Source organism: Physeter macrocephalus, chromosome 1 (genome assembly GCF_002837175.3).
Source record: "Physeter macrocephalus isolate SW-GA chromosome 1, ASM283717v5, whole genome shotgun sequence".
NCBI classification, from domain to species: Eukaryota; Metazoa; Chordata; class Mammalia; order Artiodactyla; family Physeteridae; genus Physeter; species Physeter macrocephalus.
The window spans coordinates 80,496,782-80,522,655 of record NC_041214.2 but is presented as its reverse complement, the minus strand read 5'-3'; the positions used below and the strand labels follow the sequence as shown (position 1 = coordinate 80,522,655).

At 39.7% G+C, this 25,874-nt stretch overlaps 1 protein-coding gene across 15 annotated transcripts in view; it reads left to right on the top strand.

Moving 5' to 3' along the window:
- The window catches only part of LPP (LIM domain containing preferred translocation partner in lipoma), a 745,137-nt gene that overhangs the window by 457,850 nt on the left and 261,413 nt on the right, over nucleotides 1–25,874 (top strand). For all 15 annotated transcript variants that reach the window (XM_024124352.3, XM_024124347.3, XM_024124350.3 and 12 more), the window contains one exon: nucleotides 1,260–1,952. In XM_024124352.3, the coding sequence (XP_023980120.1) occupies nucleotides 1,260–1,952 (693 nt within the window). The remainder of the gene's footprint in view (nucleotides 1–1,259; nucleotides 1,953–25,874) is intronic.

The window sequence follows — 25,874 nt, the reverse complement described above, 5'->3', positions numbered from 1 at the left end:
GGCATGTGGGATCTTCCCGGACCGGGGCACGAACCCGTGTCCCCTGCATCGGCAGGCGGAGTCTCAACCACTGTGCCACCAGGGAAGCCCAGGAGGCTGCATTTGAGTTATCTTTGGTAAATCACTCTTTGACAGGAATCTTTGATCCTAAATTTAGTATTTCTTTGGTTGTACCAGCGGTATTTGTTTATTTCTCCCAACACCCCTCATTGCTTTTTTTTTGTTCCCTCTGCTTAGCCCTTCAGCTCTCTTTCTCTAGTATTGCCTTTTAGCAGTATGGTGACCAAGGCTTCGGGTAGTTTGTTTGAGATCCCATTGTTCAATTTATCTGTTTTCTTTTGGTGCTGGTGCTTTTGATGTTTCTATATGTATTAAAAAAATCATTGCCAAATCCAATGTCATGAATTTTTTTCTTCTGTGATTTTATTAGGGAGTTTTATAGTTTTAGCTCTTACATTTAGAGCTAGAATTTTGGGTTACTTTTTGGATACGGTGTAAAGTAAGGGTCCAACTTCATTCTTTTGCATGTGGATGTCCAGTATTCCCAGCACCATTTGTTGAAAAGACTATCCTTTCCGCATCAAATGGTCTTGGCACCCATGTCAAAAATCAAACCATGTATGCAAGGATGTATTTCTGGGCTCTCAATTCTATTCCATTGGTCTATGTCTGTCTTTATGCCAACGGAACACTGATTATTATAGCTTTGTAATAAATTTTGAAGTTGCGTAGTGTGAGAGCTCCAATCTTCTTTTTCAAGATTGTTTTGGTTATTCAGAGTCTCTTGAGATTGCATATGGATTTTTCTATTTTTGCAGAAAAGTTCCATTGGGATTTTGACAGGGATTGCATTAAATCTGTAGATTGCTCTGGGTAGTATTAACATTTTTACAATATCAAGTCTTCCAATCCATGAACATGATATGTCTTTCCATTTAGTTGTATCTTCTTTAATTTATCAGCGACATTTTGTACTTTTCAGTGTATAAGACTTTCACCTCTTTGGTTAAGTTTATTCCTAAGTTTTTTCTTTCTTTTTGATGTTATTATAAATGGAATTGGCACACAGAAGCGCAACTGATTTTTGTGTTGTCTGTGAACTCTTAGAAGGCAGGAACCATGCCTTGTTTATGTTTTGCCGAGTTAATACAAAAGTAATAATGGCGTTTATTAATATTTGTCTGTTTATGTATTTTTATTTTTCATTAGCAATAATCTTTGTCTTTTTTTTTTTTTTCCTTTTCTCTTTTCTGCTTTAGGGCTCTACTAGCTCAACAACAGCTTCTCCTCCAGTCTCCACCCCTGTCACAGGACATAAGAGAATGGTCATACCAAACCAGCCCCCTCTGACGGCAACGAAAAAGTCTACATTGAAGCCACAGCCTGTACCCCAGGCTGCACCCATCCCCGTGGCTCCAATTGGAACACTAAAACCCCAGCCTCAGCCCGTCCCAGCCTCCTACACTACGGCATCTACCCCTTCAAGGCCTACCTTCAATGTGCAGGTGAAGTCAGCCCAGCCCAGCTCTCATTACATGGCTGCCCCTTCACCAGGACAATTTTATGGCTCGGGGCCAGGGACCCAGGGCTATAACACTCAACCAGTTCCTGTCGCTGGGCAGGGTCCACCTCCTTCTACACGGGGAGGCATGGATTATGCGTATATTCCACCACCAGGACTTCAGCCTGAGCCTGGGTATGGGTATGTCCCCAACCAAGGACGCTATTATGAACCCTATTGTGCAGCGGGGCCTGGCTATGGGGGCAAAAATGACTCTGATCCTGCCTATGGTCAACAAGGTCACCCAAATACCTGGAAGCGGGAACAAGGGTATACTCCTTCTGGCACCGGGAACCAGAACCCTGCTGGGATGTATCCAGTTGCTGGTCCCAAGAAGACCTATATCACAGATCCTGTTTCAGCCCCCTGTGCACCGCCACTGCAACCAAAGGTAGGGAACTCATTAATATAGTGATGGGAATAAGGGGGTACCTATCTTGGTCTGCCTTCCCCAGAAAGCAGAGCCTAAGGCAAAAGTATATGTGCTACTTTTATTTCATTAGAAAGTACAATCTGAAGGAAGTGCATGAGCGAAGCAGGAAAATGGGGAGATCCTATTTGGGGATATGGGGGGGTGTTACCAATATGGCTTCCGTTTAGTATCGAGTACAACTAATTTTTCAATCTTGAAGGACCATCTTCCAAAAGACCATATGAACCGTAGCAGCTCAGGACAATCTGTTCGGGAAGAGGAAGGGAAAATAATTTATCTTCCAGCTCCTTTCCTGTTGGTCAGAGCTTCCTTCTGTGGGTCATAGACTTCCTCACACTTAGTTGTTGCCTTTACTTGGTCACTAAATAGATCTGAAGTATCTGATGCCTCAGCAGGGACAGGGAATCCCCACATGTGGAGGTGAGAGGTGCTCAGGGCAGCATGAGATGAGCTGATGACAGGTTGGGCTCATGTGAAGGCGGTCAGAACCCAAGCAAAGTTGGTACCATAGTGACTGCTGGGGAAGAACAAGTGGACAAGGGCCCAGGAGACAGGTGAGGCTAAGGAGATCTAAGGTAATGCAGATATCTTGTCTAGTTTTCTTTGGGAAGGGGCTGTAGTAGAATGGCACTTGTTTACTACCCCTTGTTTATCTACATTAATGATCCTCCAAGAAGAATATTACTCTCCAACCTTTAACCCTATTAGGCAACTTAAAAAAATTCTTTATGACAGTTATCTTTTTTGTTGTTTGATTTAATTTCAAGCGTGTATGTGTTTTAAGTCAACATGTTCAATTACTTCCTGTGACTAGGCAAGATATAATACTATACACACCTACTCACCTACAACTTGGATTTTTCATGTGTCCTAGAACCAACATGATGATGTTTCCTCGCACTATGAAAAGAGGAACCAAGGAGAGTTACTTGGAAGGAGTTAGATGGAGAAACCAATCTAGTTTCCAGTCATTGTGTTAGAACCGAGCACTCCCTTCCCTGTAGTAAGAACTGTAAGAAATCAGAAATTGGACAGCCCTTGATTATCGAGAAGTTCAATGATAAATTGGGAGGATGTACTGGGTGGAAGTTTGGACTATATGGTTTTTTTTAATCCTTTACACAGCTGAGATTGTCAATTTCCAGGCATATCCATTCACATTTTCAACATTATAACAGAATTTAGTGAGGTCCTTACTCTCCGGGTAGGGAGTTTACTAAATCACTATTCTCACATGAAAGCATCTGCTCTGTTAATGATGCAGATGGATTTTAGGTTCCTTAGAGGAAAGAGCCCTTCCCAGCAAGTGGGGCCTGTGGGTAGCTGGAGGCATCCATCAGCCTTATGATTGCCCATTACATGAAAGTGGACCAAGCCATGATCATCTTCCAACATAAAGATTTCAAGTGAAAATGTTAAGTGTTTTTGAAACATTACTCTTGGAAGGATTTTCTTTCCAAAAATCTCTTTCTGAAAAGAAATGTTATTAAGGGTTTTTTGTTCTGTTTTGTTTTGTTTTGTTTTTAAAATTAATATTGCCCCAAATAGCCAAGCTGGACAACCTTGCCCTTTGTTAACATTGCAGTATATTTGCATTCGTCCGTCCTGACCCCGGAGCAACCGGTTCAGAAGAAAATGGGTTTATTCAACTTTACCTCACTTTGGTACAATTGCAACAAATTCCCCTACAGAAGATTAAAAATTTAGGTTGGGACAATGGCCATCAACATTTAAGTTCCAGTAGGTATGCAATTTTGCCCTGTCCAAAGCAGCCTGACTGTGATAGGATGGCTGAGTGATGTTCCTAAGAGCGGGAGATGGGCCCTGAGTTATTTAAGGATCCTATTACCCCACCTGGGGAAACAGACATGAGACAGAGCAAAAGTATGTCTAGGTGGAGAGAATGATCTGGTGAAGTACAAAGCCAATCTTTGAGTTTCCTGATTTCCCATCATGTCACTGGGCCCTCTGGAACCAATCCAGTAGTGTAAAAAAAAGGATCAGCACCCCCCTGCAAGACCTGGTTCTAAGATGTTAGGTCCAGAAACATCACTAGTATTTGGTCTGTCTTCATCAACTTACTTGGGGTGACAGAATGAACTTTTATTAACCACTCTCCAGAAAGCATGAAACTTTATTTTCCTTCTTATTGGAGTAAAAGAATTATTCAGGATGATCTATTACCTTGTTAAGGTTTCTGGACATCAGTGGATTTCATGTCATTTAAAAAAAATTCGGAAATATTTGTTTTTCAACAGTGTCATGTGTTTTAACATCATATTGTGCATTTCAAAAATGAAAATCAAATCATGTACTTTTTGCTGTGATTATTAAGGAGAGTGGTTAGAGATTGATATTTAGCCATCTGTCTTTGTTTTGGGAACGGGGAAAGAGGCTGATGAAGCTACAGATATCGTCTGTGTGTGTTGTGGGAGCATTGGTGGATGAAGGGGTGGGCTCTTGCACCGTTGGTCTTTGAGCAGAACACTACTGTATTCAACTGCACCTGTGCACAGAGCACCGTATTGTCTCAAATATTAACTTTGCTTGGCTTAGCGATGTGACTCCCGGCTTGAGAAGTGAGCTCCTAATTCTAATCCCAGTACCTCCCTTGATATTCTTCTTTCAGCTTGAGGAAAGCCTCTAGACCTCTTTATGTCATTCTCCCAGCCTCAGTAAAGTGGAATGTCATCTTCACTAATTAATTAATGATTGCAAAGGGCTTGGAAATCTCCAAGGGCTGAATAATTGCCAAGTGAGGACTATTCAGCTTTTTCACTGGCTTTCATTTATTTCCAATTTTTTAGGCACTGATGGAAAACATACCTCGGTGCCTTAAAACAATTACCTTTTGTTACACTGAGAAGTTCTTAGGAGTTTGGCGTTTAACCCATATTAAGGAAAAAGTTTTCAAAAAATGAAAGAAATAAATCTCCTTTAGTTTTGAGATAAGCTGCTTTAATTTTTCCATGCCATGGTGTGATATAGAAGAAGTAAAAGAAGGGATGGAGAAAGTAGGAAAGAAAAGGAAAAAAAAAAGAAAAAAGAAAGGAAGAAAAGAATGAAGAAAGGAAGGAGACCAAATCAGAACCTACAAGCCTTGGGGGATCATGATTATATTTGTGTTTCCATAATGTGCTGAGCACTGAATTTGCATGCTACAGTAGACCATAATGTGTTTCGTGGACCATGTGAGCTGAGTTCCTTGAAAAATATTGTTATAAGCAAGTCTTTATAAGAGAGAAGTGTTCTCTTCTCACTGGAAATCCTCTTAAAGACACAGTGGAATCTCTTCTCTTTGCCATTTTATAAAAGCTAACATCTGCTAGTTGTTGTGTTGTTCACAGAACTTTTGTCCTGTGTGTTATCTTCACATTCCCGTGAGGTAGGGTGTGTATTTTCTCCAATATTCAGGTAAGGTGAGTCAGCTTGAAAGCCCCAGAGCCAGGACCTAGAGGCAGTCATCACTTTCAGGTCCACAGTGGCAGGTAGCTATAGCTTCCACTTCCTTGTCATAAACCTAATCTATGGCAGCCTCGGCTCTGTTGCAGAGAGAGGTATTTCCTCTGCAATATGTTAAGAGTGCTGGTGCTGTGCATCTCTGGAAAGCTGTGGAGACCCAACTAGTTGGGGGGGGGGGTTTAAGTTATATTCTAAAACCATCTATTAAAATTTCCTTGGAAAAATCCTTCAGGACAGTGAGAACTTGGAAGTCAACCAATCGCCTTTCAATAAATCCAACACCAAGTTTATCTTGTCCAGAGTCAGAACAGATTACTGCTGTTCATTTAGTGTTTGAATCTGGGGATATTTAATGCGTCAGAGAGGAGAGTGAAGGTAGTGAACCACCAGGGTCAGTGTTGACGGATCCCCAAGACCTGGGAATTGTTGAGATTAAGAAAATATTTGAGGGCTTCCCTGGTGGCGCAGTGGTTGAGGGCCCGCCTGCCGATGCAGGGGACACGGGTTCGTGCCGGGGACACGGGTACGTGCCCCGGTCCGGGAAGATCCCACATGCCGTGGAGCCTGCGCGTCTGGAGCCTGTGCTCCGCAACGGGAGAGGCCACAACAGTGAGAGGCCCGCGTAACGCAAAAAAAAAAAAAAAAAAAAAATTTGAGAATGTTGATATAGTGGCATTTCAGATATTCAAGTAATATCAAAATATGTAAATTTCATTTCATTGTGGTCTTTTCCACAGTGAAATGGAGGTTGTATATATTGGGTGTCCTGCAAGAATTGGTGGCATTTGGGAGAAAACTATCTTTATGGTAATCCCTATGCTAAATATCTCTCAATTCCAGGATCAGAGAAACAAAAAAGAAGAGTTAGATAGAGTGGGGAGAAAGATAGATGTGGATATAGGCCTCCAGTCAGGTGCTAATAATACCTAGGTCTGTATAATGCTGAGGATTGAAGAGATTGCTTGAGGAGGACAGTGACCGTAATATTAGTAATTCCCCTTTGCACAGGGTTTTTCAGTTTCCAAATGCTTTGTGGACCTCACAAAAAACATAAGCGATAAGCACAGGTAGAGGATTTTTGTCTTTTACTGATAGGGGTTCAAAAGCTCAATAATGAGAGTCACTCACCTAAGGTCATATGTCAAATTCATGGGTGAGCCACGATTCCAAATCAAGTTTTCAGAAGGTTTGTCCTCATGCTTTCCACCTGGTAAACTATGGATGTTGGTTTGGTGTTTGATGGGGGGAGTGCCACATCAGCATTGGCAGCCACTGGGCGTGGCTCCGCTATGGCCCACATCACAGGCAGACATGTCGATAGGCTCAGGCAGTTGCGGTGCTGTGTCATGAGATCAACAGCTGCAGGGCAAGCACTGTTAAATCCCTGCTGGGCACCCAGGCTCAGCACCGTGGGGCTATGCTTCCTCTTTCCTATTACTATGTACAATTTATTCCAGTGTTTCTATGTTCACAGTATCTCAAATCTGTTTTCTTACTAAAACCCCCTTTGCTACTGTCCTGGTTCAGTTGTCCCCATTTCTCACCTGAGCCATTGAAATGGCCCTTTATTGGGTATCCCCACCTCTAGTCACTCCACACCTGTTCATCCTACACATGCTATCAGATTAACCTTTCTACCCCACAGTTCTGCGCTCGTCACTAATTGCCTTTTCTCAAAAACCTTCAGGAGTCCCCACCCAGTTATGGAATGAATTGAAACCCCAGCCTAGATTTCCAGTTTTATCTCCCCCTTTAAGCATCCCAGCTTCCAGCTGAGAAATTACATTCCTAGTTATTTTTCATCTCTATAGCTTTCATCGTGGAGCTACTTCTTCCTCGAATGCCTTCCCAGACCTCCCCCCAAATAAATTAAATGTTTGCATATCCAACGTGACCCATTAAGACCAAACTAAAGTGTTAATCTCTCTTGTGAAGGCTTCTCTTTCTAAAATTAAGTTGTACATTATTTTACCCTCTCTTATGTAAATTTTCACTCACTTACTGTACTAGAATCATTTATGTACCTGTCCTTCACCAGCCTATGCCGTAGCTTATATTAGACTCTGAGATTCAGGGGATAGAGATGGTATCTGAGCACTGTTTCGTCCAGAGTAACTAAGACAGTACATAATACATTCTTGTTTAATGAAGGTACTTGAAGAAACTTCCTATGTCCTAGTAAAATAAGGAGTAAGCCCTGCTTTAGAACTTAGCAGATTGTTGATCAAAATGCCAAAACCCAAACCTACACCACCAAATTAGCTTAGGTGACCTCAGTAACACACGCATTGTCACATGAGCAACTCAGTATCCAAAGTAGCTAGATAATTTCTCATGTTCACAATTGTGCTAATGTTTTACATTCCTTCTGGGATACATGTGTGTATGTGTATGCTATTATGTACACAGTCTTTTTTACTTTTTGCATTTGCCAAATGTCCATAGAATTTGTTGATTCAGATTCTCTAATTACCTTTTTGAGGTTCAATTTATATACAATAAAATGTGCCCATTTGAAATGCACAAGGCAGTGAATCTTTGGCAAATTTATGCACCTGGGTAACCACCATCAAAATCACGATAGAGAACATTTCCACTACCCCACAGAGCTCCCTCGAGCCCTCTTGCAGTCAGCCCCCTTTACCCTCAGCCCCAGGCAACCTTTCTGCTTTCTAACATGGATTATTTTTACCCTTTCTAAAATTCTATATAAATAGAATCATATAGTATACACTCTCACATCTAGGCTCCTTCTACTCACTATAATTTTTCTGAGCTTCATTTGTGTATGTATCCATTATATGGATATACTACATTCTGTTTATTCATTCACTTGTTTGGGGGCATTTTTTTTCCCATTTTTGATTATTAATAAAGCTGCTATGAACATTCATGTACAAGTCTTTATATGAACATAGTTTTCATTTTTCTTGGATAAATACCTAGCAAAGGAATTGCTGGGTTGTGTGGTAAATATTTGACTTCATAAGAGACTGCTGAATTGTTTTCCTAAATGTACCATTTTACAATCTCACCAGCAATCTATGAGAGGTCCAGTTGCTCCCTAATCCTGGCAGCACTTGGTATTGTCAACCTTCTTAATTTTAGCTGTTTTCATGCTGTATAGATGTATATGATTGTGGTTTATATTTACATTTTCTTTTTGATTAATGATGTGGAACACTTATTATTCATGCACTTATTAGCCGTTTGTATGTCTTCTTTTGTGAAGTGTCATCAAATTTTTGGTTTATGTTTTAAATTGGATTGTTTCTTTTTTTTTTTTTTTGGAAGAGTACATTATGTATTCTGAGTAAGAGTCCTTAGATATATGCATTCCCAGTCGGTGACTTGACTTTTCATTTTCTTAATGTTGTTTTCTAAGAGCAGAAGTATTTACTTTTGATGGAGGTCAATTTATCACTTTTATCTTCTATAGTTTATGCTTTCTGTTTCCTTAGATATTTTTGCCTCCTCATGGTCATAAAGATTTTATTCTGTGCTTTCTTTTAGATGTTTTAGAGGTAAATTCAAGGTTATAATTCACTTCAAGTTAATCTTAGTGTATTGTGTGAGATAAGGGTCAAAAGTCATTTACCCCCATTGAGATACACAGTTTTTCCATCATGATTTATTGTAAAGACTCTTTTCTTCCATTGAAATACCTTGACACCTTTGACAAAAATCAATTGACCGCAGATGTGTGGGTCCATCTGGACTATTCTTTTTCATTAATTTATATATCTATCCTCAAGCCAATGCCACACTATCTTGATCTCTGACTTTTATACAAGATTTTGAAATCTGACAATATAAGCTTTCCATCTTTCTTCTCTTTCAAAAGTGCTTTGATTATTCTAAGTCTTTTCCATTTCCTTATACATTTTAGCATCAGCTTGTCAATTTCCACAAAGTAGCTTGCTGTGATTTCAGTTGAGATTTTGTTGAATCTATAATTTGAAAAGAGCTGATATCTTAACAATTTTGAGTCTCCAACCCATGAACATTGTATATCTCTCATTCTATTTATGCTTTTATTAATTTCTCTCAACAATGTATTGTAGTTTTACTCATATTTTGTTAAATTATTTCATATTCTGGGTGCTATTGTAAATGGTATTTTTAAAAAATTCTTTATTTGCAGTCATTGTCATTTTGTAGTGTATACAAATACCATTGATTTTTTAATATTGACCTTGCATCTTATGACCTCTTTAACAGTTTTACTAGCTTCTTAAGACTCCTTAGGGTTTTCTACCTGATCATTTCATCTGCAAATAAATTCTTGATTCAACTGTTTATTTCCTTTATGGATAAGAGTCTATCCATCAACTTTCTATGTTTGGAAGATTTGCTTGTTGATTGAAGAAGAGACAGTTTCCTACAAATTTGAAGGACAGAAATTGGAAAAAATAAATAAATAAATCTTTACTCTCCATTCCTCTAGACTGGCCTGTTGAAACTGTCAGACATCGAAGTTATCTTCAGAATCAGTAGGTTATAATCCCTTAAAATTACAGATGAGAAACTGAGACCTGAAGAGTTACAGTAACCTGAAGAGTTAGTTATACAACTAGTAAGTGGCACATTTGAGTAGAAAACTTAACACTTTTTTCTAAATCACAATTTCTCTCTACATTGGTTCAAGACCAGTGAGATCGGAAGTATAAAGGACCTTTAAAAGGTATAATAACTATTGTTAAAAGGAGCTGATCTCCTGGCCTTAGACCTCCACACTAATTCTGTAAGGCCTCTTAATAATAGAAAATAGAGGCCATTCTGGTGTTCCTTGTTTGGGCTCCCAGTTGTTCCAGTGAGACAACTGGTTCTTAGGGTCTTTATGATTTTGACTCAGTCTGTCATCTCTCCTTCCCCTGATTTTATTTTTTTAATTTATTTATTTTATTAGAGTTTTTTTAAAAATAAATTTATTTATTTTATTTTATTTATTTTATCGAGGTGAGCAGGGGCTACTCTTCGTTGCAGTGCACAGGCTTCTCATTGCAGTGGCTTCTCTTGTTGTGGAGCATGGGCTCTAGGCACGTGGGCTTCAGTAGTTGTGGCACACAGGCTCAATACTTGTGGCTCGCAGGCTTTGTACTTGTGGCACACGGGCTTAGTTGCTCTGTGGCATGTGGGATCTTTCCAGAACAGGGCTCAAACCCATGTCCCCTGCATCGGCAGGCAGATTCTTAACCACTGTGCCACCAGGGAAGCCCCTTCCCCTGATTTTAAAAGTTACCGTGAGGATGGATGTCCTAGTACACTAAGACATGTCTGTGAATATTATTTATTCATTTTACTTGTATAATGTTTTTCATAGATTTAGATGTTTGAAAGTATCCCAGGTCCCTAATCTCTTTGGAAAATTAAATAGTTTTAACAAACGACTCTAGCGATACGTAATTTTTTTGTGTTTAAGAGCAAGAGAATGCACTTCATTTTGCAAGTGGACCCGCTGATATGTCCCTCTAGAAATCTCCTTTCCTTCTTGGCCAGCTGCAAACACGCACGCTGTCCTATTTCAGAGGAGAAACTATAGTTTTTCTCCTCCCCAGCAATCAAAGACACTCAACCACTATCAATGTATAATAATTGGTGGTGAATATAAAACCTTTGACAGATGTTACACACAGAATATTGGGAAGTATCCCAAAGTGAAAGTCAAATAGTTGACTTTCCAAAACTGCCATTGTCCCAGAAATATTTACTTGTTATGTTAGGTCTTTGATTTTCTGGAATATGGAAAACCCAACTTTTAGATATACTCTTAGCAAATAATACAGTGTTTGCTCTATTTCATCCTTAGAATTCAGTGACTGTTCTTCAGAAAACTACAATATGGTTTATTTCAGAAGTTTACTTAACTATAACATCTTAGTTTATGTAACAATAACATGTAGCATTTTTGTAACCCCTTACAAAATTTACCAAATACTTTCATATGTGGGGAAAACTCTGTAACATGTCCAGGGGCAGCTTGCCTACTATCATACCAGTACCCAATGTCAGAGGAAGGATAAGCTCTTAGGTCTTCTGACTGCCAACCCAATATGTTCTTTCCACTCTGTGACACTTGCCTTCATTCGTAGCTGTCTGTATTTACATGTGTTAGCTCACTGTACAGTTATCCAAACATCAAATATTCACTGGGCCAAACACTTTAGGGGTTAAAACCTTAGAGTTGTATTTCTGGGACGTAACACATTTAACATTTGAAACCCAAGATTCAGTCAACATTATATCAAGAGTCCAGGAGTTGAAGCTATATACTAAATATAAGTTCCAGATAACAGGCCCCCTTTTATTCTGTCTTTATAAGTACTTGGTATATTTATTGCTCAAACATAGACACCTTGTTTATTTTTTATGTACCTTTAGGTATTATTGTGAAAAGGGATAAGAGAGTAGAGGTGTGCTTTGTATTCTTTATAGATCTGTTAGCTAAGTGTATTTTTCATTGTGCATACATGCAATCTTTAACATGAATTTGGATAGACTTACTATAAAGATGATACTTATAATCTTTACCAGATGAAACCCCATTTTTAATCCTGCTTTTCATCCCATCCAAAAGATGCAGAGTATTAAGCGGGCTCTCTATGAGACAGCTGAGGCTGATAATCCCTGCAGGGGTGGGGAAATTGCTAGTGACCAGCAGAGACCCAGAGAAGAGTTAAGCAAGGCAGGTGGGGAACATGGACCAGGGCCCTGCCAACTGCAACCCATGGGCCAATCTCACCTGCCACCTGGTTTGGTAAATAATGTGTTATTTGAAATTCAGCCATGCTCACTTGCTTAAATATTATCTATGGCTGCTTTCACACTACAACAGTAAAATTGAGAAGGTGCATCAGAAGCTGTATGATCTTCCAAGCCCAAAACATTCACTGTATGTCCCTTCACAGAAGAAGTTTATCAACCCCTTACTGAAAATATGGAAATGACTTAGCAAAATTTAGGTTCTCATTAAAATTGCTTGAATATTTTTCAGCTATTTTTTTCTTAACCAGTATATACTACATCTTGAGCCGGAGGTTATTGGTGGGAATCTGGGGGCAGGGAAGAATTAAATATCAAAACTCCAAATTAACCTGCTACTTACAGAATAGATTCTGCTTCCCTCCTGTTTACCCAGCCTGGTCAACTACTCTTTAGCCTTCAAGAGCTATCTCTAACATTAAGTGCTTGGAGAAGCTTGACCATTCACCCAGTCCCCACATATTATTAGTTTGTCTTTCTTCTGAATTCTTCTCACAGCACTTTTTAAAATCCCTTTACTATAGCATGCGTCTTATTGGATATTTTAAATAGGTAATAACTTTATTGAGATATAATTCATACACAATAGAATTTACTCCTTTTAAATGTACAATTCAATCGTTATTATTGTTATTATTATTTTAGTGTATTCATGGAGTTGTGCAACCATCATCAGTTTTCTCATCCCAGGAAAAAGCTCCTTACCCATTAGCTGTCACTCATTTCCCTCAAACCTTCCAGCCCTTGGTAACCACTAATCTACTTTCTGTATCTATGGATTTGCCAAATCTGGACATTTGGAATTATACAATATATGGTCTTTTACTGGATTCTTACCATAATATTTACAAGTTTCATCTGTGTTGTAGCTCATATGAGTACTTCATTCTTTTTTATTTCTGAATAATATTCCAGTGTGTGGACATTCTACACTATATTTATTTTTTCATCAGTTGATAGGTGCTTGGGTTTTTTCCACTTTGGCTATTATGAATGATGTTATCAGTATTTGAGTACAAGCTTTTGTATGGACGTTGCTTTCAGTTCTCTTGGGTATATACCTAGCAGTGAACTTGCTGGGTTATGTGGTAACTTTTTGTTTAACCTTTTGAAGAACTGTTGGACTACTTTCCAAAGGAGCTATACCATCTTACATTTCCACCAGCAGTATATGAGCATTTCAATTTCTCCACATCCCCACATCCCGTTTGATTTTAATCATGTTACATGTCTGCCTCCCCAGGTAGACATCTATGTTCTTCAAGTGTGTGAATCACGTCTAATTCAGTTGTGTTTCTTGTACACCTAACATAGTATCTTGCATATGTCAGGCACTCATGAATGAAAGACTCAATCAAAGTGAAATAATGGACATGGACCCACATACAGTTCTTATTACTGAGGGTTCTTTGTGTTTTTTTTTAATAGCTGTGCTTTTATAGGTGTTTAATTTTTTTTTTATTCTAGCTGTGTTCCTGGTCTCTTCTGGTCTTTAGCTCCTAGCTTGTATTACCAGTAGATTAATCTTTCAGATGGAGTCTGTTTTAGTCCTTGTTAATTTCCCAGCCTACATCATTGTAGTTTTTCTCTCCTTTGTTGTGGTCAGTTTAAATTGCTCTTGTCTCTGTCCCATACAGCTCATGTTATGTGTAAACCTAAAGAAGCATTTTTCATCACTGAGGGAAATAGGACCTTCTGATCTCACCTTCTCCCACATGGCATTGTTGCTCTTTTCAGAAGTGATTCTGCTCTTCCAGGAGCTCAAGCCTGAAACCTGAAGTCATGCTTGAGTCCTCTTTTCTCTCACACAGCAAAATGCGTTCATCTCCACCTCTAAAGTGTGTCTAAAACCCCACGATGTCTCAGCGCCTCCACTGCCTGCACCTGTCCAAGCCCCAGCACATCTTGCCTGGGTCATTTAACCCCCTCCTATTGCTCTGCTCTACTCACCTTTGTTCCACTTTGCCCTGTTCTCAACCCAGAGTGATCCTGTTTGTCACATTCTTTCACTGTCCTGCTCAAAACTCTCCAACAGCTTCCCATCTCAGCCAAGGGAAAAAAAAAAAAAAAAAAAAGCCGGAACTGTGCTTACAAGGCCCCACTGTCTCCACCCATTAACAGGCTGACTTCATCTAGCTCCGCCCCCCCCTTCCCTCTGCTCCAGCCACACTCCTGTTTCAGGGCCTTTGTTTTGTTGAGCCCTTTTCCCCTGGTATCCACGTGGCCTATTCTCTCACCTCCTGCGGGACCTCACTCAAAGGTTACTTTGCTGGAGAAGTCTTCCCTGACCACCCTAAAATCCCTCCACTGCCCTAAAGTGTCCCTATCTACCTTCACTTTATTCCCCTGTAATGTTTTTTGTTTTTCTTTCTTTTTTTTTCTTTTTTTGTTACATTATGATTTCACTGCACATTCCTGCTCTTAGAGAACAGAGACCACGGATTTTTATCATTTGTATCAGGCACATAGATAAGTGCTTAAAAACATAACAATTTTAAAAACTAGTGCAGGCCACGCAGTCCATTTATAGTGACTGTTTGCTCTGAGCTCTCTGGAGCCTCCACAGTGTGCTTGGTTTGATTTCTTTTTTTAATTTTTTCTTATTAGTCGTCCATTTTATACACATCAGTGTATACATGTCAATCCCAATCTCCCAATTTCCCCTGTAATGTTTATTTCCATCTAACACACTGTGTATCTTAACCATTTTTTTGTGTCTCTCCCTCTAGAATGTATCCCAAGAGCAGAGTTTTGTTTGTTTGTTTGTTTTTCTGTTTAGTTAACTGCCATATAGAGAACACTGTCTGACAAGTAGTAAGTCCTCAGAAAAAATGAATGAACAAATGCTGGGCACAGGATCATTCCCTCCATTATTTTTTTATCCAGGTAAGTCTGCAGTGATGTGACAGTGACTTTTATTATGTGAAAAGGGTGCAAAGCCCTGAGGTCTTCCAATATATGCCACCCATTTATGTATGATTTCCCCAAACTGCGTGTTCCCCATCCCACCCGCCTTCTACTACCTGAGCTCCCCAGCCCTCCCTTTAACACCATGATAATGTTGACATGGTAGATAGACCCTGGTATTTGACATCAAATCTGAGGTTGGAGTCCAAACTACAAAGAAAGTCCTGCGTGATGACAGATGGGCAAGTACTCTTTGATTATAAAATACCACAGCTGTTTGAAAGGTTATTATTATAATTTGAAGGACTTAAGATTTTTGGTTCCCCTCCTTTATCCTAAGTGATAGATGGGGCTGTTAAATATTTTAAAGCTACATCAGGTACTGTGCTAAGCACTTTCTGTGGATTAGCTCATACAATCTTCTCAGTAACACTTTCAGGTAGATAGTGCTATTATTTTCACTTTGCAGATAAAAACTGAGTCTTGGAGAGATTTCAGTAGTTTACTGAATCCAGAAACTCTTTCTTTTACAAATTTTCATGAATATAAACAAAGTTAAGAGTTAAAGCAAATTAGGTCAATTTTATTGGAAGCCAACACATGGCTTCATTTGTACATTCATTCATTAAAAAATTATTCAATGTCTACTTTTGATGCTGGGTTAGAGTCAGAAAGAGGGTAATATTTCATTCCTCTTCAAGGTTATATTCTAGTAGTGTTTTCAGAAGAGGGGCAGTAAGACATAATTTTAGGCAGTGATACTTTCTGTGGATAAAATAAAACATTTTAATAATGAGATAGAGCGTGGCTGGTTTAGATAGCCAACTCAGGAAAGTCGTTGAAGAAATGACCTTTGAGCCAAAACCTGAATAATGCACAGGCGCCAGCTGTTCTAAGATCTGGGTGAAGAATATTACAAGCAGAGGACAGCAAGGATGAGTCCTCTCAGCTTGGCATTTACAGGAATAGAAGGAAAGCCAGGGAGGCTAGAACTCAGTTGTTGGAAGAGAATGAATAAAATGAGGTGATAAAGGTGAGCAGGGTCCAGATCTTATGGACTGCAGTAAGGAGTTTGTCCTTATTCTAAATGAAATGGAAATCCACTGGAGCGTTTTAGCAAGGGACTGATAGGGCCTGGTTTTGTTTTAAGATAATCCTAGCCACTGTGTAAGATCAAAGTGGTTGTAGGAAGATTTGTTAGGTTCTGATGCTTCTGTGGTTTCCCTTAACACTACTGAAAAGATGGGCTTATGAACTTTCTTATTTGCAAATAGAAAAGCTTTTATATTAAGAAATTGCGAAGGCATGGGCCACTATATGAGTACAGAGTTTATATCTGCAGATTCCTATAGTTTTGTACTTAAACAGACTCACAGTCTCTGGCTCTAGGGACAGTGGAGGAGTGTGGTTGTTGAATGAGAAGTGGAAATAGCAAATACACACCACTTGTTCTCTCACAAGCGGCAGGGCAAGTTTTCCCAAGATTGGTAGTAACGGAAGCCATGATGGTTCAAGACGTTTGGGAGATGAACTAGAGTTGACTGTTTTTCAAAATCTTCTGGTTTTAATTACTTCACCAAAAAAGATATAGTATGACACTACTATATATATTTTTTTTAAATGGCACTTGAACAGTTAAAAACTGAATACTCAGTTAAAGACAGCATGGACATGGGTGAGGGATGAGAGTTTTACCTACTTCTATTTCTATGACAGTCTCACTAGGATAACAGGGACCGTCTTCCTCATCCAGTCTCCACCCTTGGTGGCAGTATAACCAATAAAAGGCAGATGATGATGACATCGCGTTCTTCAAGACTTTCTGTTCACACCACATGTCATTCACCTTGACATGTGCTTCTCATCAGCTCAATTTTTTGTCTCACCCTCCTCTTTCAAGTTATCTTTTCAGGTTATCCCTTTGCCTTGAAACGACCACTACTGCAATACTGTGTAGTCTTTATAATGATTCTTTGTATAAATGGCCCAAAGTGTTTATCAACAGGGGACCGCTTTCCCTGCACCTGCAATTTGGGGATATCTTAAGGTCTTTCTGTGCAGCTCAAGAGCTGCTTTCAAAGTACCAATGTTAGTATACTGCTGCATAGAACTATTTTTCTTAAATTTTTACTTTCAACAAATAACATATACCATTTTTCTAGATGCCAAAAGATAAGCAAAAAATCAACTAAAATTTAGTTCATCCTCAAAGAGCTTGAGATATGTATTATTGGTGACACTGGCCTCTGACCATTCTTACCTTCTTATTGATCAGTGTGACGTAGAAAAAAAAAATAGAGCTAGCAGCCCCACTTGCTTAGAGAATAGAGCATTTCCCCCCACGATCAGTTACTTATGGACAAATAGTTCACACAAGACAGGAATTGTAAATGCTAAAAGAAAGGGCCTGAGAGAGTTCTAGTGATCTTCAGAAGAGGTAGTGATCTTCAGTTTTGCAAGGGTTCATGTAGGATGTGACCTCTATTAGTTTTGAATCAGTGGGTTTCAAAATGACGGGTGGGAAAGTAGCCAAGATTAGATTGTTTTATTGTCCAGAGCCTCTAATGGCTGAGAAATCAGAAGATCTTCCTTAACTTAGATTTATTTCAATATTAATTGACTGCCATTCTGATTCTCCATTTTTCTTGCCATTTACCTCTAAAAATAAGATCAATGTAAAGGCTGGCTCACCACTTTTATCTTTACATGTCATAGCTGAAAGACAAGCTTGCACTGTATAGATAGCACAGGGAACAATACTCAATATCTTCTAATAACCTATCATGGAAGAGAATGTAAAAGTAAACATATATATTTTATATATATGTATCAATATAACTGAATCACTTGGTTGTACACCTAGAACTGACACAATGTTGTAAATCAACTATATTTCAATAAAAATTTTTTAAAAATTAAAATTAACAACAAAAAAATACAAGCATGCCTAGTGAAGACATAACATAGCTTTTTGTTACTTACTAAAGTTAGTAGGTAAGTAATACCTAATAAATGACGACTATTAACAATGGTGATTTTTAACTACTGGGAGCTCATGTCCACTCAGCAAGCACATTCTAATCACTTGAGAAACTTTATGCTTGAAAATCTAGTGTGGCAAAATGTGTGAGTGTTCTGAAGTTTTCAAACCTGCTTTCAAATATGAATGCTAGATGTTACCCAAGGCGAGTTATTATTTCTTTTTGCAATGCCTTCCTGTGCGTTGGCTCATTTAGTCCTAGAAGAAAGTATAAAAGAAAGTACTATTAATATCCTGAATTTTTACTGAGCGGGAAGCCAAGATAGAGAGGGATTAGGCTACTCGCCCAAGACCACATGACAAGCTCTTAGCCATGCGTGATGCTACAAAAATTCTCTATAAAAGGATGTTAACAAAAATCCTCCCTGATGTGCAGCAACCCAGCTGTAAACCTTAAATCACGTTCTTTTCTGATCATGAGTAAGACCCATATGTTAAGCTGCTGAGGATCCCTCTTCTTCGCATGAGTCTGTTGAGAGGTTATCTGCCAGGAGAGCTTTCCTAATTATTTTTCTAATAGATGATATATGTTCATTTCTTCATTCCTCATCTACTGGTCTCTCCTGCCTGGTACTTACGAAGCATCAGCATGAGGGTTGTGATGGGTGGGCTATGGAATGGAGCTAAATGGAATGTCATAGGCAAGAATCTAGCCAGTAGCCTTGAATCTCCAAGAGGAAAGTACTACTGAGCTCTGAGAGCTGCAGGACAAGTTGCATGAAGATGCGTGAAGATACGAAGGCCTCCTCAGAGCCAATGTGTGGCATCAGCATAGTGTCTCCAAGTGTGAAAACAAAACCAATAATGCCCAGTTTTTCAAGTGTGATATAATTCCCCCCAAACATGTGAACTGCTTGCAAAATGCCAGGAGTAACATTGTTTTGTACATTGGCATGAATAATTGACATTGTCTTTGAAGAGCTGATCAGAAAAGGGTAAGGGGAAAGAAGAAGTTAAAATAAGCTGTAAAACCCAACCCACTTACGTCCAAAGTACAAAAGCCAGACAAAGTGAATGTTCCATTGACTTGTGACGTTTGCCATTGATTCAGAATGAGCCGGTCCTGAGAGAGGATTAAATCGATCAATAAATATCCCAAACTGTCATTCTTAGAACCTTTGGGTAGAGCATTGAGTTGCATTCCTACAGGAGAAATGCCAAATGAGTGAGCCTAGGCCAAGTTTGTTTGGAAAGCCTTACTTAATGAACCGTGGAAGTGTGAACGTGGTCACGTGCAAAGCCCAGGACTGTTCAGCCTTCTTTGGCAGTTCTACGAGTTCTAGTACCAGGCTATTAATAGGGAGGAGCACAAGTGTGCTGTTGCTGCTTGCTTAGCGGCCATGGCTCACGGGCCCAGCCGCTCCGCGGCATGTGGGATCTTCCCGGACCGGGGCACGAACCCGCGTCCCCTGCATCGGCAGGCGGACTCTCAACCACTGCGCCACCAGGGAAGCCCTTGCTTTTCTTTTTGTCCTTAACTGCATGGATCATGTTTACAAAGGACCCTTTCCTTTAGCAAGAGGTGTTCAGGTGAGGAAGTCATTGGTTTCCATTTTATATCCTCTGGTTCCATGCTTATTCCACGCTAAATGTCCCTGTTAAAAGCAGGAGTTTAGTTTTCTACTTTGAGTGTTAACCAATTACAAAGTAAAAAAAAAAAAGTCCTAGAAATGAAAACAAGCTTTCCCAGTAGTCTTCTGGAACATAATAATTACCACAAAAATGTTCTCAGTGATGGGAAGTTCACAGATTTTTAGGCTGTCAGAGATGAAATGTGTCCCTTTGCTTTCCTAAGAAGCCATCTTGCCCATTTACAAGAAATTAAGACCCAGAGGATGACTGTCCAAGGTCTCACAGGCGGGACTTTAAAACAATTTTTAAACCTCTAGATTTGGGAGATCAAGAACAATCCTATGTCTACATTGATAGGTGATTTACCATTGCCTTAGATAAAATAACAGTGAACTTTTTAACGTAATACATTTTCATATCCGTTGTCTCATTTGTTCCTGAAAACAAAACAAAACAAAACTTGTTGAGATGGACAAAGAGTGGGCAATTATCTTCTTTTACAGATGATGACACGATTTTAGAGAATCCAAGTCACTTCCCCAATTTTGCACACTGTATAAATCATAGAATCCTTGTCTCTTGTCTATAAAATCCATAGCATGCAACATGGAACTAAAAGAAATTGCAATCCCCAGGTTTTCTGTTTACAGAATGCCCTCTTCAGCTGCTTAAAATTTAGACTGAAAAATAGGAAATTCATTAAACAGGACAGTCAATAAAAGGCTGAGGCTGATATCTAGTGATATCTAGATGTTCTTCAGTGCTCCATCTGGGGAGGCTCTACAGATGATGTCTCTGTAGATGCCAAGGTTACACAAATCTCAGAAGCCAAATAAACCTTTTGGTTATATGATTGAATCCTAATTGGTAGTTACTACAATATAAATGACTGTTCAAGATAGAAAGTTTTTGTAAAGAAGTGTGTATAAAAAGTAAGAATTTCTGACAAAACAGCCTTGGCTTTCGCTACTATAGTTAATACACCCAACAGTGACTAGTGAGATTATGTGTGTGTGTGTGTGTGTGTGTGTGTGTGTGTGTGTGTGTAGATATATTCAGGTTCTTTGGGACCTAAAGCTTTGAAGCTTATCACTTTGGGGAGACTTCTTTTAAAAATACAAAATGATGACCAGAAAATTATTGCAGTAGTTTGCTAGGGCTGCCATAACAAAGTACCACAGACGGGATGACTTAATCAGCAGAAATTTATTTTCTCATGTTTCTGGAGGCTGGAATTCTGAGATCGCGGTGTTGTCAGGGTTGGCTTCTTCTGAGGCCTCTCTCCTTGGCTTATTTATCGATGGGCGTCTTCTCCTTGTGTCCTCAGTTGCTCTTTCCTCTTCGTGCATCTGTGTCCTGAGCTCCTCTGCTTAGAGGGACATCAGACATGTTGGATTAGGCCCAACCTGGCAATCCCATTTTAACGTAAGTGTCTCTTTGAAGATCCTATCTCCAAATAACAGTCACATTCTACAGTACTAGGGTACTTCAGCATATGAATTTTGGGGGACATAATTCATCCCCAAACAATTATATAAGAAAATGAATACTTATTTCAAGTGAGAAAAGTGAATGAAACATATTTTAAATTGTTTATAAAAATCTGTGAAATATGACAAAACTCACAAAATCCAGAAAAATATCATTTTAATTAATTAATTAAATGCCCAATGACTTTTTCTTACATTTTGTGGCTGCATGCTCTCTGGTCACCTCTCCATGCAACCTAACTTTGTAATTTTTTTCTATAAGGAGAATAGAAAGATAATTTCACTCTTTCCTCTTAAATGGTTAATAGAAATTTATTATTATTATTATTACTATTAAAAGTTTGGAAAACTTCCTTTAATCTGTACAACTGTTGTTGGTAATGTCCTAAGACTTAAGATGATTGTCAAATTTGGGGAATCTTCTATCAAGTTTCTTTGACTTGAAAGCTGTTACAAAAATACGTATACTGTTGCTGTAAGTTCATACACTGATACATTCTGTTTTGTGAAATCCACATCAAAAAAGAAAACCAAGTCAGTGGTACATTTATAATTGCTTCTAGTACATCACTGAGTACAGTCCTAATAAGGGAAAGCATCTATTTTTGCATCACTGAGTACTGAGTAGTCCTCTCTGTGTGTATACTTTTACACATCTGACAATTGGTAGAACTTTCTGCTGACCTAGCTTCTGGCTCCATACATTTCACACCCTATTTCTCTCCTCTTCTCACCAGCACAATCCACATGCTGGGTGTTGCAGGACACATTCTTGTCACAGGATTTTTGGCTCCATACCCCTGAGTCCCAGAGCTAGGGGAGTAGTGGACCCAGGGTCATTGAAAGTATGCCAGGAAGTCATTCCTACACAATGGTAATTGGCCATGCCTTATGCACACACTGTAGTGACAGCAAACCGTACATAAATGTATCCAACGATGCTCAGCTAAATGTATCCCCAACTCATCTTCCCCTAACCAAACCCCCAAATTCCTGACACCATTCCAACACTGTCCCACGTGAGTATGTAACAGAGGACAGTCAGAGTGGAAAGAGGCAGCGAGGAACACATTGCTTGGACCCTCTGAAGGTCTTAGAAGGGGCCGAAGGAAGTGACGGGCCCTGAAGCTTCATTTCTTGTCAATCCATGTTTGTTTAAAAGTATCTCTTCTCCTCTGGGTATTTGCTTGGGAAGAGTTATTCCTTCCCTTCCTGCCTCCTTCCCTCCTTCCATATTTCTCTGTCTTAAATATTTATTCTGTGCATACCATATTCCAGACCCTGTGTTAGGAGGGATAAAACACGTATGATGATGCCTACAGCACAGTATAAAGTGATGGGTAGCCCAAGCTGTTAAAAATCTACTGGTATCAGATGATTTAGGGTCACATTCAGCTTGAGCGATCAGGGAAGTCTTTATGAGAAAGCAGCGTTTGATCTAGCCTAAAGGATGGCTAGGATTGGGACTGGTGATACTGGGAAGACAAAAGGGCCTTCCAGACCGCCGCTGCTGCATATGGCTGCACCTCTACAGGACCTTTTTCTGTATCTGTAACGTTTAAAGGTTTATTTGGTTACGTGGTCAAAACAAACGGACTAAGGGGAAATCCCTGATGTGGTGGCCATCTCTGTGCTTTTGAGAAATGTCTTCCAGAGTTTGGTGCCTCTTTTAAGGCTCAAGGTTCAGAACATCTGATGACATCTTTATTGTGGGATCCCTGAAGTCATTTATGTGACAGCATCTGAAGGAATTAAGCTAATAGCTTTCTCTACTTCACCAGAGATAGATTTCAGACAACCCTTTCGCTAAGACCCCACGTTTCAATACTACCACCCATGGACAAATAGAATCTATTCTTCAGTGATATTTAGTAGCAATGTTGACGCTCCATTTTTGACTTGCTGGTTTTTTCTCTCACTAGTCCTCCACTCTCTCCCAAATTTAGTATTTGCTTGTGTTTCCTTTTTTTTTTCCCCCACTCCCGTTTGCTCCTTTGTTTCAGTTATTCCAGCGACTCTTCTGTCTCCCATAGAAGACAGTCTAGGCGCAGCCTTCTTTCTGAGCTTTCCGTGGCCCAGAGGGAGAAGAATCTAGAAAAATTTCTCTTTCACAGGAGATCTGAGGCAGGTGATTGGCCCAGCATCACCCAGTGTGACGTGATGACGGAACCAATAGGGGTATTTGCACGTTCAGTCGTCTCTGCATCATTCTGCCAAGTCATATAGATCCGTTGGTTATTTTAATCTTCGCGAAAGAGACATTTTGCTGTCAACATCCTAGACTGTGAGTCTCTTGAGAGTAAGGAAGTCTGTAGTAAAGGGCACAATACCTTGGTAACTGGCAGTGTATAGGCACCAACCAGTCTAAACAGAACCCAGCCGGGTTGCCTCCCACTTCACTGTGGAAACACAGTCCTTCGTACAGAGCACACGTTCAGTAAATGTTACATTGATTTTTGTTGTGGCTTCCATGACAGTTCTTACTGTAATTTGAGAAGTAAAGGTAATGATGAATCAGTTGCTGACGTACCTGGTACTGTAAGGGTTAATGGTGGCAGATAGCAGCCCTGTGAGCACTATTAATATTACTGTCTGGTGGGAATGACTGTCTGTGTACTGAGTTTTTAGGAATAATAATAGGAAAGACTGTACAAAGACTACTCTTCCATTTATAGTGAATGAACACACTTGTCTCGAGCACATTTGTATCTCACATAATTTTGCTCCCCATGGTGATTCTTTTTTCCAGATAACTTATTCTAATGGCGTGAGTATATTAAAATAAAATTGAGTGGAGTGAGGGGAATATGCCAATAAAAATAATCATTCCCTCTTCTGACAAATGGCAAGTAATGCAGTCACAATATTTACAAGTAAAATAGCAGGGATATAATTGAAAAATATATCTGTATATCACTCATACAGTAATTCTTCAAACTATCACAGTTCTGTCTTTGACTAATGTTTCATCAAAATATTATCTAATGTGACATAGCGTTCCTCTTTTTTTTCTCTTTTGCTTTTGGTCATAAGAATTAATTTGAAGTCCTTTCACTTTGTGATCTCACGTTTTGCTCTGTTCCAGATGTGGGTCATTCTGTCTGCCATGGAACTATCAGATAAACTGCGTAGCTTGCTTAGACCAGAACTGTACTACCTGTTTCAGTCAGTCTAGCGGTTCAGCACAAGGTATATTTTAAGGAGATCTCTACAAAAGGCTGAATGAAAATCTTCCATATAAAGTGTAGTTCCATAAACCTTAATAAAAAGAAAGTACCAGGAAGCACTTAGTGCCTCAGATTCTGGAATCAAAGCTTTCTTCCTTATCGCCCCTCTTCTCAGACCTTCAAGCCACCACCCTGATATTTTCTCGGTTGAACTAATAAACTAAAGCGCTAGAGAGGGGTTTAGGTAACATCTAGTTCAAGCCCTTGTTCCTCTCATTTACTCCACACACATTGATTGAGCTCTTACCATGTGCCAGACCCTGTGCTAGGGCTTGCATCTACGGAGATGAAGAAGATGCATTCCTTGCTTTTGAAGACTTCAGTCGGGTAGGAAATAGGCAAGGAAAGTAATGCTTACAGCCAAGTGCTCAAGGCCTTGTAGGCATAGAAGACAGAAGGGAGACTAGCACAAGGTCTCCCAGCCCACCATTCAGTTCTGGTTCTCCACGACTGCTCCATCCCGCTAACGCGGGACATGGCAGAGAATCTGCAGCTGGGTTGAAATTATTCTTCTTCCTGGTTACAAACGTCACGGGCTCTGTGTCGAAACTTTATGCTTCACATTTATGAATTGTGGTGTTCAGTATTAATTCCAAAGACATCTGGAAAAAGAAAGGATAGATTTTTGAGTGCTCTGAGCTTTCAGAAGCCTCTGTCTCACATTCTGGGCTGTTAGAAAGGTTCCCTTTTGTGACATCTTGGCCATCGGTAGTGGCAGTTTAGAAAGCCTGCATTGCATCTACCCAAACAGAGTCTGGATGTGTTTCTCAAGCTCTTTCATTTGAATTGTGGAGCATAGATCTCATGAGACAGCTTGTTCTCAAGAGGTTCCCAGCATGTTTGGTTCTAGCCCACCACAAATATGGTGAGAGCAGGCTTTGTCAGACTATTTTGACATACTCAGGGCGTTTTGAACCACATGAGGGCTGAACATGTGCATTCCAGGGAAATACAGACAACGCTGCTGGAGTCCCTGGGGTGCCCCACTCCAAGTAGGCAGGGACTGGGAATTGCCTCAATACACCAACATCCTGTGTACCATTTCTGATATATTGGAGTCTAGATGTTCTCTGTTTTGGAATTTGATGCCATGGGAAATGAGAGGCTGCCTTGGGGGATGGAAGAACGATGTGTACTTCCCTTGAAATAATGAAAATTTATTCCTCAGCATTCAAATGGCACAATAAGCGCTCAATAAACGTTTGTTAAGTCAATACCAGATTTAAGTGACCGAACTGAAATTAAAAAATGAAGTGGTGTGGGAAAGTAGACTTTTCTAGGTCAAAAATCCTAGGCTCGGCTGCCGAAGAGACAAGAGACTTTTTTTTTTGCCTCTTTGTCTCCTGGTGCGAGAGGAGAGGGGATTAAGCGCACCACGTAAGGGAGCTCCAGAAACGGGCGCGGAGCTGCCGAAGAGACA